The sequence below is a fragment of the Bos indicus x Bos taurus genome, chromosome 3, assembly GCF_003369695.1.
Source record: "Bos indicus x Bos taurus breed Angus x Brahman F1 hybrid chromosome 3, Bos_hybrid_MaternalHap_v2.0, whole genome shotgun sequence".
In the NCBI taxonomy this organism is placed as follows: Eukaryota; Metazoa; Chordata; class Mammalia; order Artiodactyla; family Bovidae; genus Bos; species Bos indicus x Bos taurus.
Window position 1 is genome coordinate 49603285 of NC_040078.1, and position 16867 is coordinate 49620151.

Sequence of the window (16867 nt, forward strand, 5' to 3'; positions counted from 1 at the left end):
ACAGCTATTATAAATGGCTGGGCTTAAATGCCACTGGACTCTCTTAACTTTGAAGATATTTTGCAAAAACAGTGATTAAAATGGTATTGATCAAGTCCTCATTATTTGTGAAATTGTTTAGTATCCTACAGGCTTTCCTGGTGGCTCAGACAGTAAAGAATCTGCCTGTAATGCAGGAGACCTGGGTTCGATTGCTGGGTCAGAAAGATCCCCTGGAGAATGGAATGGCAACCAACTCCAGTATTCTTGCCTGGAGAATCCCATGGACAGAGGAGCCTGGTGGGCTACAGTCCATGGGGTCACACAGAGTTGGGCACGACTGAACAACTAACACTCACTCACTCTTAGGATCCTACATAGTTAAAACACAGGTTCTCTCCAGAGGAAGTTTGCTTGTTTCCCTCATAAGAGAGCTTGGAGTGATCATCATAAAGTGGTTGGGAGGATTCACGGGGTTAATACAAGCAAAGCCCTTGGACCAGTTTTGGGTACATAGTAAGCCTTCATTAAGCATCAACTGTTATTCTTACCAGAAGGCAGTGGTTGGCCCTTCCCAAACACACTCATGTGATGCTTAGAACATACCTATAAGGTAGGCACATCTCTGTTTTGCAAATAGAGAAAGAGAGGCCACATGGTTAGCAAACAGCAAAGTAGGGATGGCATTCAAACACTACCCTGTACCATGTTTCTAGAGATGATAATTTAACTTGGAAAATGGGTCAAATGTTTCAGGGTGAAAATGAGTGAGAACCATTTAGATTTTGTTTTTCCAGAGACTATCAGAGTACCAATCTAGAGAGACACAGCAGGAAACATGGCTGTGAATCAGCTGCCTGATAAAACAGCCAGGATGGAGCCCCGGTCATTGCAGGACTAAACAATATCACTGAAAAATCAGCACTTACTCTACTATTAAAGATTTCCCTTTAAGACATGAAAGAAGAATTCAAAGAGAATGGGTTAGATTGCTCAGAAAGTCATATTATTAAAATGTATTTGTTTTTATTATTATTATTATTTTTGCTTTAATGAGAGTTATACTCTTGTTAACATTATACCAAAAATTCACCTTTCACTAATTTCTCCCAGTTTGTCATCTGATTTCAGGTGCATAGGATTATGTTCAAAACACACAGTAGTAAGGTTGTATTTCTTGCAGCATTTGGGACTTCTAAATTTAACTCAATTCAGTATACACTTATTAAGCCCCTTTCATGAGGAAATACTGTTACAGAGACTTAGTAAACAAGACATGGCCCCTGACCTCCGGAAATTTACTATCTTTAGAGCTGTGCTAACAATACAGTAACCAGCAGTCACATGTGACTATTTAAATTTAAATAAAGTGAAAAGGCCAGTGCCTCAGATGCATTAGCCTCATTTCAAGTGCAAAATAGCAGTGTGTGCTTCCTGGCTACCATGTTGGATAGGGCAAAAGTAGAACATTTCCATTGTTGTGGAAAGTTCTACTGGACAGTGCTGGTCTATTGACCAGAAGCAGGAGATCTTGTTCAAGAATTCTGTTACTCCCACTTTGTGGCTGCTCTTAGAGGAATGTGAAGGAACAGCACCACCCTTCAGGCTTAACATTTGAAGACATGGATCCATATTCTGCTTCTGACCCATATTGACCTTAGACAAGGACCTTTGCCCATCGGATACCAGTTTCCTCATCAGGGAAGCAAAGACATCAGACCGTAAGACCTCTATGACTCCTCTGGCCAAGTGCCTTGTAATGCTATGAGGGAATTGATAGACTGTTCTCTGTGTGTGTGTGTCACAGCCACAAGAAACTGAAAAGAATTCCCATCTCCCCAATAATATTCTTTTTTATTTTGGAAGTTTAATTTCAAGTTCACCCTATTTGTCAATGCTAAAACTCTGTATGTGCAGTCCTAAACTTGACAAACTGATTTTTTTTTAAAAAAGGGAGACGTTTTTATTTTAAAATAGACAAGTAATCAGATCAGATCAGATCAAATCACTCAGTCATGTCCGACTCTTTGCAACCCCACGAATCGCAGCACGCCAGGCCTCCCTGTCCATCACCAACTCCCAGAGTTCACTGAGACTCACGTGCATCGAGTCAGTGATGCCATCCAGCCATCTCATCCTCTGTCATCCCCTTCTCCTCTTGCCCCCAATCCCTCCCAGCATCAGAGTCTTTTCCAATGAGTCAACTCTTCACATGAGGTGGCCAAAGTAATGGAGTTTCAGCTTGAGCATCATTCCTTCCAAAGAAATCCCAGGGCTGATCTCCTTCAGAATGGACTGGTTGGATCTCCTTGCAGTCCAGGGGACTCTCAAGAGTCTTATCCAACACCACAGTTCAAAAGCATCAATTCTTCAGCACTCAGCCTTCTTCACAGTCCAACTCTCACATCCATACACGACCATAGGAAAAACCATAGCCTTGACTAGACGAACCTTTGTTGGCAAAGTAATGTCTCTGCTTTTGAATATGCTATCTAGGTGGGTCATAACTTTCCTTCCAAGGAGTAAGCGTCTTTTAATTTCATGGCTGCAGTCACCATCTGTAGTGATTTTGGAGCCCAGAAAAATAAAGTCTGATACTGTTTCCACTGTTTCCCCATCTATTTCCCATGAAGTGATGGGACCGGATGCCATGATCTTCATTTTCTGAATGTTGAGCTTTAAGCCAACTTTTTCACTCTCCACTTTCACTTTCATCAAGAGGCTTTTTAGTTCCTCTTCACTTTCTGCCATAAGGGTGGTGTCATCTGGATATCTGAGGTTATTGATCTTTCTCCCGGCAATCTTGATTCCAGCTTGTGTTTCTTCCAGCCCAGCATTTCTCATGATGTACTCTGCATAGAAGTTAAAGAAGCAGGGTGACAATATACAGCCTTGACGTACTCCTTTTCCTATTTGGAACCAGTCTGTTGTTCCATGTCCAGTTCTAACTGTTGCTTCCTGACCTGCATACAAATTTCTCAAGAGGCAGATCAGGTGGTCTGGTATTCCCATCTCTTTCAAAATTTTCCATAGTTTATTGTGATCCACACAGTCAAAGGCTTTGGCAGAGTCAATAAAGCAGAAATAGATGTTTTTCTGGAACTCTCTTGCTTTTTCCATGATCCAGCAGATGTTGGCAATTTGATCTCTGGTTCCTCTGCCTTTTCTAAAACCAGCTTGAACATCAGGAAGTTCACGGTTCACATATTGCTGAAGCCTGGCTTGGAGAATTTTGAGCATTACTTTACTAGCGTGTGAGATGAGTGCAATTGTGTGGTGGTTTGAGCATTCTTTGGCATTGCCTTTCTTTGGGATTGGAATAAAAAATAATAGCTATGCTCTATTTTTTTTTTTTTACCTTTTTATTTTGTATTGGGTTATCCCTGTAGCTCAGATGGTAAAGAATCTGCCTGCAATTCAGGAGACCTGGGTTCAATCCCTGGGTCAGGAAGATCCTCTGGAGAAGGAAATGGCAACCCACTCCAGTATTCTTGCCTGGAGAATCCCATGCACAGAAGAATCTGGTGGACTACAGTCCATAGAGTCACAAAGAGTCAGGTATGACTGAGTGACTAACCCACACATAGATGATTAACAGCGTTGTGATAGTTTCAGGTGAACAGCAGAGGGACTCAGCCATACATGTGTATCCATTCTCCTCCCAACCCTCCCCCATCCAAGCATGCTCTCTTACTTTATGAGACAATCGTAGCACATGGAGAGCCCATAGATTGGGCTGTACCAGTGGCTTCTGGTGTGGGAAGAAGTCTGGACCTAGAGTTGAAAAATGGGGAGAGAAGCCAGACTCTGCCACCATCTAGCTATGTGAGCTCTGCCAGGTCTCCTCCTCAATAAAACTAGGGTTCCAGGTCACTCACCAGGCTCTGTGGGAGAGTTAATGTGTTCCTTTAAGCCTGTGTTACATCAGCAGCCTTCTAACCAGGCTTCCAGCTTCCCCTTCCTACCACCAGTGAACTTTGAGAAATATGATCTAATCTCATATGTCATACCTCTGCTTAGAGCCCCACAGTGGTTTCTTGTGGCTTTTTAGGGTTTTGCCAGGAAAACTCCTGACTAGCATGGAAAGCCCTGCATCCCATGAAACCTTTCAGTTGGCCAATCACCCTGCAAACCCAGTGGAGCAACTGACCTGGTTTCCACCTGCCTTTTTAGTGCACACCTCTCACCACGCACCTCTGCTCACTTACATTCTTGTCTATACCCTAGGACAACCTGGGTGTGGGCGTTTGACAAAATACTGATGCCATGATCTTGCCTTCTGAGAATCTGACTTCGTCGTTTGGAGTGGGACTTAAGTATAGTTGTCTTTTAAAATCTCCATAGTGGTTTGAAAGCACCAGGGAAAGGGATCTCTATTCTGTTCTTGCAGGTCTGGAGAAATTCTGTGAGTGATTCTCCATGCCTGAGCTGACCTTTCCCTTGCTTTCTTCCCTTGGCTAATTCCTGCTTATTCTCGTCCTACTCAAGAGTCTCTTCCTCCAGGCAGCCCTCTAGGATCCCCTCCAGGTAGACTTAGCTTCATTCCACCACCGGGCTGCTTGACTACCCCAGGCCTGCTTCCACCAGAACCTGCATTCTGACTGTTGGCTTACACCAACTCTCTCTCGTTAGGTCTGGAGTTTCTTTCAGGAAGAGATTTTATCTTTCTTCCTTGTATCCCTGGAGCCAAACAGGCTCTGGCACCTTGCAGGCTCTCAGTAAGTATTCCGTGAACAGATTAATCAAAGCAAGGCCAGCTGACCTCTTGTGAGTTACATTCTAAGAAAGAAACATCGCACAATAACCCCAGTGTATTATAGAAACAGGAGATTAAGGAAAAAACACACCCGAGTACAATACAATGCTTTAATGAATCTATAAAAGTGGACAACACTCAATATTCAAATTAAAAGAAATTCTTAGTTCTGCTCTTTTCTAGATAACAATTTTTTTCTCTTCCAGGCGGAGAAAAGAAAAAGACAGGTTAGGAGATTCCTTCTCTATCCTCATTACCTGTCATAAAATTGTAACTGGAAACGATTTCTCTGACGAAATGCCTTTGGTTTTCTGTTATTTTCTCTCTTCCTCCTCACTCTTCCCTCAGCTGGCCATCCTTGTGTGTTTGCAGAGAGGCAGGAAGGTTCACTGCTGGGACTGTTTCTGTCTCCCTTTAAAACTCTTTTATCGGCTGGCTTTCTGATCTTCAAAGCAGCTTGTATCTGATGTGACCCCACTCCCTAGACTCCATGTACTGGGGAGTGAGAGCTGGGAGTATTTTTGTCATTTTGATGACTTGCATGTTTGGACAGCCTTGGACAGCCCAATTGTGCAGTCCTTACTAAATCTGCAGGGATGAGAGCAAGTCAGTGTTTCTAAGCCCCCTTTCACCCCCCAAATCTACACACATTGAAGACTTGACACCAGAGCCCAGAGTTAAGCAAACAGCAAGTTTATAAGTCTTCTTGCTTTTGACCCATCCACTGGGGCAGCAACCCTGATCCTCTGCCCTGTTTTGCCCTTGAGTCTTTGCGTTTGGTGTTCCTCAGACTCTCAACCTTTGTGATTATGCACAGTGCTTGATCCTGGATAAGTTTGAAAGCTACGATGATGAATTTCAACTCACTCAGCGAGCCCTGTCCCTGCTGGAGGAAAACAGGTTCTGGGCTGGAGTGGTATTTCCGGACATGCACCCCTGGACCAGTTCCTTACCACCCCATGTGAAGTACAAGATCCGAATGGACATAGATGTGGTGGAGAAAACCAATAAGATCAAAGACAGGTGATGTTTCAGGAGATCTCAGAAGACCCTGGGTATCCCCAGTGATGTATGAGGCAAGGAAAGGGGGCTCCTGTGGGCTCAGGCCACTCATCTCCTCCTGAGACAGAAGGGTCACTTGGAAAGGCACAGGAAAGCACTTTGGTATCAAAGAACTAAGCTAGACAGTTGACCCTGCTAGTTGGTGGGACCAGGCGAATTCAGCTACATGTGTTTACTTCCTCACCTTAGCACTTGTCCTTGGCTGGCCTTCGAGCAATTTGGAGATGAAAATCTCTAGGTATTGGGTTATCTTCACAGAGATCCTGCAAATGAGGTTTCACCAGAGTCACTGAGAAATTACATTTGTTACAGAGTAAGGGATTGAAACTGGGCTCAGCCTATACATCAGTAAAAATTAAGTTAAAGGAAGTAAGATAATTTGTAAAGCTCAAAGTAGAGTCCTTGAATGAAAGCCATTACAAATCATGCTGAGGTTAATATTCATCACTGAGATTTAAACTTTGACCCAGAAAACAGAATCAGAGAGTGTGGAAAAGTTCAGGAGAGAGTTTCAGGAGAGTGAATGCCAAGTCCCCTCATGCTTATAACGAGTGAGTTGTCCTGTCCATTCCCACCCACATCCCTTGTCCCTGTCTCTGGTTTCTTCTCAGGTACTGGGATTCTGGCCCCAGAGCTGATCCTGTGGAAGACTTCCGATACATCTGGGGAGGGTTTGCCTATCTGCAGGACATGGTTGAACAGGGGATCACGAGGAGTCAGGCCCGGGAGGAGGTTCCGGTTGGAATCTATCTCCAGCAGATGCCTTACCCCTGCTTCGTGGATGACTCGTGAGTCGGAGGTCCCAGGCCCCCTCCAGGACAAGCTAATCAGGTTTCTGGGGTGGGATGAAGGGGAGGTGCTCCCCAGGCTTCAATCTCTTTGGAGAAAAATCTTTTTGGGTCCTGGGGCCAGCTCAGGGAGAATAGAGCTCTGATTGAGGAACCTGCCCTGCCCCCTCAGCTGCAGGCAGGGCCAGATGGATAAGTAAAGTGGGAAAAAGGAGTTGGTAGAAAAGGGAAGGTGAAAATTAAAGCAGGGAAAGTGAGGCTGGGGGAGGGAACACAGGCTTTTAAAATTTCCACTATGTAATATGTTTGGTATGTGGAAGAGTTCAGGTCAGAGTGTTTGCCCAGTGATTGCCAAAACAGCAAAGTAGGATTCTGCATCACAAGTAGGTCCGGTTCCTAGGAGCCTTGGAATAATGCAGCTCCTTCCCTAATTAGCATTCCCATGATGTGTGCTTCATGAAAAGGTGGAGGGGTGTTGGATGAGCTTGGACCCCCTTTCCTGTCCACCCCCATCCCCAAGCCTGTACATTTGCTGCCCAGTAGCAAGACATGCTAGTATCCTACTGTTTTCTGAACATGCATTTGGGGGTGGAGCGGTAGAGGGAGGGACAAAGAGGAAGAAGGGGCTGGGAGGGCTCATTTACTGTGGTGGGTGGGGGCAGAAATGTCCCAGGACAGGAGCAGAGATCTGCAATTGGCTTAGGGATTCAACTCCTAGAAAAAAAAAAACTGGCAAGTTCACCATAGTGTATATGTGGGTCTGTGGGGTTCAGGGAGGAGAGAAATGTGCACAGCCTGAAGAAAAGAAGAGTCAAATTGCCAGCTGGCCAGGTTGTATAAATAAAACCCCGTATGGGTGTAATACCTTAGTCCAATCAGTTCTTCTTGCTCAGCTCTGCAAAAGACTGAAAGAGATAACAGGGACTGTTCCACAGTCAGTTTAGGGTTGGACAATAGGCAGAGATGGGAAATGGAACCAGGAGCAAAAGCCCAGTTCCACTTTTATGATCAGAATAGAAGTGAGTGGCAGGTAGACAGTGAGGAGGCAGGAATTCTGGCCATTCAATGTGGGAGAGCCCTCTGGTGGCAGGTCCCAGAAGGGCGGGCTTTATGAATGTATGATTCTCTTCCTAGGGCCATCTTAGTGAAACTCTCCCACCCTCGAATTGGGCCCTTACTGTGTTACCCAGAAGTTTTCAATAGATAATAACCTCAAGGGCTTTACTATAAAGGTCAAGTGTAGGGAAAACATATGTAAAGTTCCCACTAGAGTAATTCCAGAATACCAAATTTGCCCTGCTTGCTGGAATGAATATCCATGAATGTACTCCATGAGTATAGGCCGGTGGAATCAGTGACCATTGAATCACTGATTGATTTGTCAGTGGGTCAGTTGCCTTCTAAAAGTGCCACAGTGATTAGTTATTTTGTGCTGCTTCCTGTATAACTGAGGTTTGATCTTCAGGGTAGGTAGTGCTTCACTGGCTGACCCCTTATGAGCTCAGTTAATGATCTCACCACAACCAGTTCCCTTGGTCCACCTTCTTGGACTTCAACATCAGTTAGCATGTATCTCTTCCAGTCACATCCTGTATTATCAGTCCTTTCCTGGGAGATCTTATAAGAAGCTATATAACATATACAGTATGATTTAATTTACATGTTTTATGTATAGAGAGAACTCATCTGTACTAACCAAAAAGCTGAGATCTTATAACGAATGCTGTGTAATATACATAGTACAATTTTATTTATACATTTTACTCACAGAGTTTTCATCAGGGCTAACCAAAAGGCTACCAACATGCTCTAAGGAAAAAAGTAATCCTTTGGGGCTACCCTAGTGGCTCAGACGGTAAAGAATCCACCTGCCAATGCAGGAGACCCAGATTCAATCCCTGGGTCGGGAAGATCCCCTGTAGGAAGAAATGGCAACCCACTCTAATATTCTTGCCTGGAAAACCCCATCAACAGAGGACCCTGGTGGGCTACAGTCCATGGGGTTGCAAAGAGTCAGACACAACTGAACAACTAACATACTATTTGGGAGGAGGCAGAGTCCAATATATTAAAAGATTGAATGCCCCGTGGAGACTTTTCTGCCTTTTCCCTCCACCTGTGCTTCATTGTCAATTCATTACTTCATTACTCAAACATTTACTCCACCAGATTCAGGGCAATCTACTGTTCTGCTTCTCTCCTCTTGCTTTAGTTTTATGATCATCCTGAACCGCTGTTTCCCTATCTTCATGGTGCTGGCCTGGATCTACTCTGTCTCCATGACTGTAAAGAGCATTGTCTTGGAGAAGGAGTTGAGACTGAAGGAAACCTTGAAAAATCAGGGTGTCTCCAACAGGGTGATTTGGTGTACCTGGTTCCTGGACAGCTTCTCTATCATGTCGATGAGCATCTGCCTGCTGACAATATTCATCATGGTAAGCCAGATGGAGAAGGTCCAGAAAACCTCGAATAGTTTTGTTCCTCTTACTTCCCTTCCTGTTAATGAACTTGTACCTAGATTAGTCATCTCACCAACAATGATAGCATCACATGTAGCTGTCTTGCCATTTAGGCCAAGGTGGAAGACAGAGAGACAAATTCTTCTCCAAGGAGCCGCTGTATCCGAGCATCTTCCCTGTCCCCACTTCCTGCCTGGGTAGCCACAATCTATTAATAGATAGATTATTTAACCCCATTACATGAACTATCTGGAAAAGCTGCTGTTAGCAGATCCCAGACTCTGCTAACTGGGTGGTTGTATGTGCAAAGGGTTCTATCTTGTCAAATACAGAAGAAATGAATCTAAGGAGTGTTTTCTTGGGATTACTGTCCCAACCACTAGCTGGAGTGGGAATGTTGAGAGCCTTTTCAATATATTAGGAGAGGAGATCTGGACTGTTTATTAATAACCATCATGGTCACTCCATTCATTGCTTGACCAAAGAACGTTCTGATGCCTACAAAATCTTGGATAGAATTTGGAATCCATCCTTTCCAAGTGACAGATATTTAATCAGCGCAGACAGCATGCATAGGTCATTGTCCACAAATTTACAGCTCCCATGCAAGCTAAACTTATATATAAAACTTTATTTCATAATACCCTTTTGTGCTTCATGTTCAACTCCTCTACAATAGATGAACTTTTGTACTTATTAAATGATGGGACAGAAATGTAGGTAGTTTTTTACACTTATTTGTTGGGCTTTAGTATAAGGCTTAGACTTCAGGCTTTGCAAGCTTCTGATAACTTGTGCCTCTTTGGCATCATGCTATTAAGAGCTCCTTGCACTAAGCAATATGTGTGCTGATGCATAGGCTCTGGCTAAGTGTGTCCCTTGTTTTCCTGGACCATACCTGGTGGCTACTTGATCCAAGAATGTTCCATCACATATCTTGGCCGACCAACACATATCCAGTTAAACCAAATCCTGTCCCTTCTCTTTGCAGTAAAATGTACTAAGTCTGAATGGTTTTGGTGTAAGTGTTGCATTGAGAGTCAGTGAACAGTGGCCTTAGCCAAACCCTGGTCTAGAGCCCTATCAAAACCAATGCTGATTTTGAAGTCAGCCTGCTCAGTCTGACCAGACCCAGATGTAGCATTAAGTACTCAAAGGGCCCTGGAGTTCCACGGAGAGGAGGGGAGAAGCTGAGTAACTTGTCTTCCTCTAGGGATCTTTGTTCCTTCCCACCCTTCAGTCTACTCTTTTCCTCACTACTAAGACATTTAGTGTCCTCAGAATCAAAGGAGTCAAAATACATGAGCATCTGACTCATGCAAAATGCATAAACATGCATGACGCCTTGTAATGGCCCTGAGATGTGTTGCTGATAAGTGGCATTGAGAGTTGCCTCCCTGAGAATGGGCATTAGGACTTCAAAGCTTTTAGGATGTGAGGTAAAGAATGTTTATGAAGACTTTCTTGTACAAAGGGGTTTCTCCTTGTGGGAACCAGGACATTGTTCCAGTGATGGCGGAAACAGAGCTTTCCACAACAAAATAGGATTTTCCTTTGAATGACGTTCTCATCTTTCCCCTGTCCTTACTTCCCACCTCAACTATGCAGGAAAGAAGCTGGAAGCGGGGACAATGGAAGGGTTCCATTGTTACTCAAGCTATTAAAACAAAAAAGAAAAGTGGTCATAAGAAAAAGCCAAGGCCAACCACTTTCATCTCTGTCTTAAGCCAATGAGAAATTATATAGCCTAGAAGTTTGTAGGACCTTACTTTGATTTGAGATAAGAAATTGATTTCATTCTTTTGAGATTAACAACCATCTTAAAGGTCTTCCAGCCAAAAGCCATGTGCTCAGTCTGGGACTTGCTTTTATTGAGTTGCATGGCATTAAGGATAAGGAGTGAGATTTCCAGGGTAATGTGGAGAGCTCTTTGATACAAAATGAGGCTTCTGAGTCTTAATCATGATTTTATTTAGATTTCCTCAAAGTTTGCTTTTAGTTAAAAGCATGGCTCTTTTCCACATCCTTTGCCATTTGTTTTATTCCATTATTCAATCTGTTCTGTCAGTGCCCAGCAGGCACGACAGCATGAAGGAAGAAGAAATGGTAGCAGCAGGAGGTAAGTGGCACATTTTCTTTATATTCAAATCTTACATGCCCATTACAGATATTGCTCTAGAGGAGAAAATGGCAACCCACTCTGTTATTCTTGCCTTGAAAATTCCATGAAAAAAAAAAAAAAAAGAAAGAAAATTCCATTGACAGAGGAGCTGGTGGACCATGGGGTCACAAGGAGTTGGACACGACTGAGCACACACATCAGTTTCAGTTCAGTTCAGTCGCTCAGTTGTGTCCGACTCTTTGCAACCCCGTGAACCACAGCATGCCAAGCCTCCCTGTCCATCACCAACTCCTGGAGTTTACCAGACTCATGTCCATTGAGTCAGTGATGCCATCCAGCCATCTCATCCTCTGTCGTCCCGTTCTCCTCCTGCCTTCGATCAGGGTCTTTTCAAATGAGTCAGCTCTTCACATCAGGTGGCCAAAGTACTGGAGTTTCAGCTTCAACATCAGTCCTTCCAATGAACACCCAGGTCTGATCTCATTTAGGATGGACTGGTTGTATCTCCTTGCAGTTCAAGGGACTCTCAAGAGTCTTCTCCAACACCACAGTTCAAAAGCATCAATTCTTCTGCACTCAGTTTTCTTTACAGTCCAGCTCTCACATCCAAACATGACTACTGGAAAAACCATAGCCTTGACTAGACGGAACTTTGTTGACAAAATAATGTCTCTGCTTTTTAATATGCTGTCTAGGTTGGTCATAACTTTCCTTCCAAGGAGTAAGTGTCTTTTAATTTCATGGCCACAATCACCATCTGCAGTGATTTTGGAGCCCCCCAAAATAAGATCAGCCACTGTTTCCACTGATTCCCCATCTATTTGCCATAGAGTGATGGGACCGGATGCCATGATCTTAGTTTTCTGAATGTTGAGCTTAAGCCAACTTTTTCACTCTCCACTTTCACTTCATCAAGAGGCTCTTTAGTTCTTGTTCACTTTCTGCCATAAAGGTGGTGTCATCTGCATATCTGAGGTTATTGATATTTCTCCCAGCAATCTTGATTCTAGCTTGTGCTTCTTCCAGCCCAGTGTTTCTCATGATGTCTTCTGCATAGAAGTTAAATAAGCAGGGTGACAACATACAGCCTTGATGTGTTCCTTTTCCTATTTGGAACCAGTCAGTTGTTCCACGTCCAGTTCTAACTGTTGCTTTCTGACCCGCATACAGGTTTTTCAAAGGCAGGTCAGGTGGTCTGGTATTCCCATCTCTTTCAGAATTTTCCACAGTTTATTGTGATCCACACAGTCAAAGGCTTTGGCATAGTCAATAAAGCAGAAATAGATGTTTTTCTGGAACTCTCTTGCTTTTTCCATGATCCAGCAAATGTTGGCAATTTGATCTCTGGTTCCTCTGCATTTTCTAAAACCAGCTTGAACCTCTGGAAGTTCACAGTTTACGTATTGCTGAAGCCTGGTTTGGAGAATTTTGAGCATTACTTTTCTAGCATGTGAGATGAGTGCAATTGTGTGGTAGTTTGAGCATTCTTTGGCATTGCCTTTCTTTGGGATTGGAATGAAAACTGACCTTTTCCAGTCCTGTGGCCACTGCTAAGTTTTCCTAATTTGCTGATATATTGAGTGCAGCACTTTCACAGCATCATCATTTAGGATTTGAAATAGTTCAACTGGAATTCCATTACCTCCACTAGCTTTGTTTGTAGTGATGTTTCCTAAGGCCCACTTGACTTCACAGTCCAGGATGTCTGGCTCTAGGTCAGTGATCACACCATCGTAATTATCTGTGTCATGAAGATCTTTTTTGTATAGTTCTTCTGTGTATTCTTGCCACCTCTTCTTAATATCTTCTGTTTCTGTTAGTTCCATACCATTTCTGTCCTTTATCAAGCCCATCTTTGCATGAAATGTTCCCTGGGTATCTCTAATTTTCTTGAAGAGATCTCTAGTCTTTCCTATTCTATTGTTTTCCTCTATTTCTTTGCATTGATCGCTGAGGAAGGCTTTCTTATCTCTTCTTGCTATTCTTTGGAACTCTGCCATTCAGATGCTTATATCTTTCCTTTTCTCCTTTGCTTTTCACTTCTCTTCTTTTCACAGCTATTTGTAAGGCATCCTCAGACAGCCATTTTGCTTTTTTGTATTTCTTTTCCATGGGGATGGTCTTGATCCCTGTCTCTTGTACAATGTCACGAACCTCCATCCATAGTTCATCAGGCACTCTGTCTATCTAGTCCCTTAAATCTATTTCTCACTTTCACTGTATAATCATAAGAGATTTGATTTAGGTCATACCTGAATGGTCTAGTGGTTTTCCCCACTTTCTTCAATTTCAGTCTGAATTTGGCAATAAGGAGTTCATGATCTGAGCCACAGTCAGCTCCCGGTCTTGTTTTTGCTCAACTGTATAGAGCTTCTCCATCTTTGGCTGCAAAGAATATAATCAATCTGATTTTGGTATTGACCGTCTGGTGATGTCCCTGTGTCGAGTCTTCTCTTGTGTTGTTGGAAGAGGGAGTTTGCTATGACCAGTGCATTCGCTTGGCAAAACTCTATTAGCCTTTGCTTGCTTCATTCTGTACTCCAAGGCCAAATTTGCCTGTTACCCCAGGTATTTCTTGACTTTCTACTTTTGCATTCCAGTCCCCTATAATGAAAAGGACATCTTTTTTGGGTGTTAGTTCTAGAAGGTCTTGTTCTTCATAGAACTGTTCTACTTCAGCTTCTTCAGTGTTACTGGTCGGGGGACTTGGATTACCGTGATATTGAATGATTTGCCTTGGAAACAAACAGAGATTATTCTGTCATTTTTGAGATTGCATCCAAGTACTGCATTTCAGACTCTTTTGTTGACTATGATGGCTACTCCATTTCTTCTAAGGGATTCCTGCCCACAGTAGAAGATATAATGGTCATCTGAGTTAAATTCACCCATTCCAGTCCATTTTAGTTTGCTGATTCCTAGAATGTCAACATTCACTCTTGCCATTTCCTGTTTGACCACTTCCAATTTGCCTTGATTCATGGACCTAACATTCCAGGTTCCTATGCAGTATTGCTCTTCAGAGCATCGGACTTTGCTTCTATCATCAGTCCCATCCACAACCGGGTGTTGTTTTTGCTTTGGCTCCATCCCTTCATTCTTTCTGGAGTTATTTCTCCACTGATCTCCAGTAGCACCTACTGACCTGGGGAGTTCATCTTTCAGTGTCCTTTCTTTTTGCCTTTTCATACTGTTCATGGGGTTCTCAAGGCAAGAATACTGAAGTGGTTTGCCATTTCCTTCTCCAGTGGACCACATTCTGTCAGTACACACATACACACTCACATACACACACACACACACAGATTGCTAATTGGTTTCTTCTCTCTACTTAGAGAAACCCAGTGCTTTAGGGTACCACCACCAAATAATCAGAACCAATTCAAGAGGTAAAGCAATTTGTACCTTTATGTTCCCAAGAAAAGAACAGGATGATCTATACATATTTGGAGTTATGTGCAAAGTGTAAAAATCCTCATAGGAGGCCTATCGCAAAAGAGAAACAAGTAGACTTGATCAATTTTAACATCTCAATTTATCTGCTAATGTAATTGGATAGTAGCTCACTCATTAAAAATAGCTAGTTTGGTTCTATTTTCTACGTAGCCAGTGACTGACCCATTAGTTCACATGAAAGGTACTGAATATTGTCCACAGATTCTGTGAAATGTATTTCTATAATATCATGTGCTGCAAGGATTAATCCACTTTCAAGTGATGTGGATTAACTACAGACATTTTCACCAATGTGAGAGGCAAATCTCAGAATATAAGTATAAATGATTAAGTCAACAGACCAGGTGGTGGTGATTTAGTCTCTAAGTCATGTCCAACTCTTGCGACCCCATGGACTATAGCCTGCCAGGTTCCTCTGTCCACGGGATTTTTCAGGAAAGGATACTGGAGTGGATTGCCATTTCCCAGAACCAAAGCAAAATGTTAAAGCTTGTTGGGTGGTCTCCCACCTCCCTCTTTTGTTCCTCATAAATTCAGTATATCACAGGAACTATTGATGCTCCAAGACCCCCTTTGCAGATCTTCCTCCCTGCTCGAGGCTCCTTCCTCCACACTTTCCTCTTCCCAAGGATTTCATTACTGAACCATAACAATTACTCAGTACTGTTGGGTAGCTCAATATGTTACCCTCCTAGGAGAAAATGACATAATTAGAATTAAAGGACCTCAACATATTGAGTTGGAGAAGGCAATGGCACCCCACTCCAGCACTCTTGCCTGGAAAATCCCATGGATGGAGGAGCCTGGTAGGGTGCAGTCCATGGGGTCGCTAAGAGTCGGGCACGACTGAGCAACTTCACTTTCACTTTTCACTTTCATGCATTGGAGAAGGAAATGGCAACCCACTCCAGTGTTCTTGCTTGGAGAATCCCAGGGACGGGGGAGCCTGGTGGGCTGCCGTCTATGGGGTCGCACAGAGTCGGACACAACTGAAGTGACTTAGCAGCAGCAGCAGCAACATGTTGAGTATTAAGTGTGGAAAATTAGACACTAACAGGGCTTCCCTGGTAGCTCAGACGGTAAAGAATCTGCCTGAGATGCAGAAAACTGGGGTTCGATCCCTGGATCGGGAAGATCCCCTGGAGAAGGGAATGGCTACCCACTCCATTATTTCTTGTCTGGAGAATTCCATGGACAGAGGGGTGTGGTGGGCTACAGTCCATGGTATCACAAAGAGTCAGAAAGAACTGAGCAGCTAACACACACTGGGCTCATGGGAAAGATCCCTTTGTGGCGGAGGGCTTCTGAACGCATAGAGATCACTTCCTAAAGGGGTGGGGCTCCTGGATGTGGATGGAAATTACTGACTCAAGTGGCCACTTTGGTTTCAGCATGGAAGGATCCTGCATTACAGCAATCCGTTCATCCTCTTCCTGTTCCTGTTGGCTTTCTCCATTGCTACGATCATGCAGTGCTTCCTGCTCAGCACCTTCTTCTCCAGGGCCAGTCTGGCAGCAGCCTGCAGTGGTGTCATCTACTTCACCCTCTACCTGCCACACATTCTCTGCTTCGCTTGGCAGGACCGAATTACAGCCGACATGAAGATGGCTGTGGTAAGGGACCCTGGGCTTACACCTAGAATACGATGCATTCCACTTGCAGGGTATGTAGCAGTCTGAGAGGACTGGCTCGCCCTTTAGGGGGTCCACTTTGCCTTTGGCAGAAATGGACATAAGGTTTAAAGGCACAGGTACAAAAGTGGGAGTAGTCTTCATCTTGAGCAACCTAACAGTTCCTCTTCACCACATCTGCTTGATAAGTCTGCCCTGGGAAGTAATCGAAAATCAGTTCAGCTCGTGGGTCCCTTTGTGTATCCATAAGAGGAGAACAATGGGGCCCATTTCACTCAGTTCTTTTTTTTTCCCTAACATCTGAGAAAATTCATAAGGGAGGGAGCTTCTCCTTTACTAATCTGCCCAGAAAGATGTTTCCATAAATTAAAAGTTTTTGTTTATCTGTAAAAGAATTTGAACCAGAGTAGCTCTAATGTGTCTTTGTCATGTTCTACCAGGGCACTCAGACAGGGGTGCACAAACGAGCCAGTTGGGCCCTCTTCCCAGGAGAGGTCTTCAGAAATTGACTCTGGATTGCCTGAAAGACCTCTTCACAATGCCCAAACAACATGGTTTTTTTTTTTTTTTCTCTAATTGTTTTCAAATAATCTATGTCCACTCTGTCATTAAAC

General features: G+C 43.5%; 1 protein-coding gene across 1 annotated transcript in view; it reads left to right on the forward strand.

Moving 5' to 3' along the window:
* The window catches only part of ABCA4 (ATP binding cassette subfamily A member 4), a 144247-nt gene that overhangs the window by 56155 nt on the left and 71225 nt on the right, over positions 1–16867 (forward strand). The window contains exons 12-15 of the mRNA XM_027536459.1: positions 5553–5758; positions 6409–6585; positions 8798–9020; positions 16014–16235. Of these exons, the coding sequence (XP_027392260.1) occupies positions 5553–5758; positions 6409–6585; positions 8798–9020; positions 16014–16235 (828 nt within the window). The remainder of the gene's footprint in view (positions 1–5552; positions 5759–6408; positions 6586–8797; positions 9021–16013; positions 16236–16867) is intronic.